Consider the following 664-nt stretch of genomic DNA (forward strand, 5'->3'; position numbering starts at 1 on the left):
CAGCTCCATCAACCCCGGGATCTTCTTCTACCGGGCTAACCTCTCCGAGCAATACCCGCACTCTAGCCTTACGGATACCGAAGCAGAGCCGATAGTCAACCTTCTCTAAGGCGTCCAGTGATTCTGCGCAAATAGCTAGCAGAATGGGCTTATTTGTAGGCCTTCTTGGCTCTTCAACCTTTATAAGCTCCCATTCCTCGATCGCCGGTATGTCTTTATTATGTAGCTTAAGACACCGCAGCAACTTTTCGCCTGGTTCATCCATCGGAGGCAGCCAAATGCGTGCACGTGGTCTCCTTGGAATGTCCTTAGCTAGAATCAGCTTGAGCTTCAAGCCGACAAAAGTGTCGCTGATCTTAGCGACGCATCCAGCAAGGAAATCCAGGGAGAACTGGTTCGCGCACTTGACTACCCGGTATCCCCGTAGGGATTCCGACGAGTCGAACTCTGTGTGAGGACCTTCGGGGTTGTCGAGTATGTAGTTCATTACGAGGCTCGACAGCCTCACATCAATCTCCACCCATTTTTGCTGCACTGCCAGCGGTGTCTTGCTATTTTCATCTATTATCGCCGCCTGTAGGTGATCTCTGGCGACGTCACTAAAATAGCGATGCTTCGCGGGTGCTGCGGACTCCGCATCACCTCCTTGCTTAGCCTTCTTTGC

General features: G+C 52.0%; 1 protein-coding gene across 1 annotated transcript; it reads right to left on the reverse strand.

Moving 5' to 3' along the window:
• Positions 1-40: 40 nt before the first annotated feature.
• LOC108375766 (uncharacterized) lies at positions 41-487 on the reverse strand (the record flags this gene model as incomplete). Its single annotated transcript, XM_017631913.1, has 1 exon — positions 41-487. A coding segment is annotated over exon 1 (447 nt), but the record flags the coding sequence as incomplete, so codon positions are not given.
• Between the last annotated feature and the right edge of the window lie 177 nt (positions 488-664).

This window comes from Rhagoletis zephyria, unplaced genomic scaffold (assembly GCF_001687245.7).
Source record: "Rhagoletis zephyria isolate East Lansing unplaced genomic scaffold, Rhagoletis_zephyria_1.1 Rzeph_scaffold_09400, whole genome shotgun sequence".
Lineage (NCBI taxonomy): Eukaryota > Metazoa > Arthropoda > Insecta > Diptera > Tephritidae > Rhagoletis > Rhagoletis zephyria.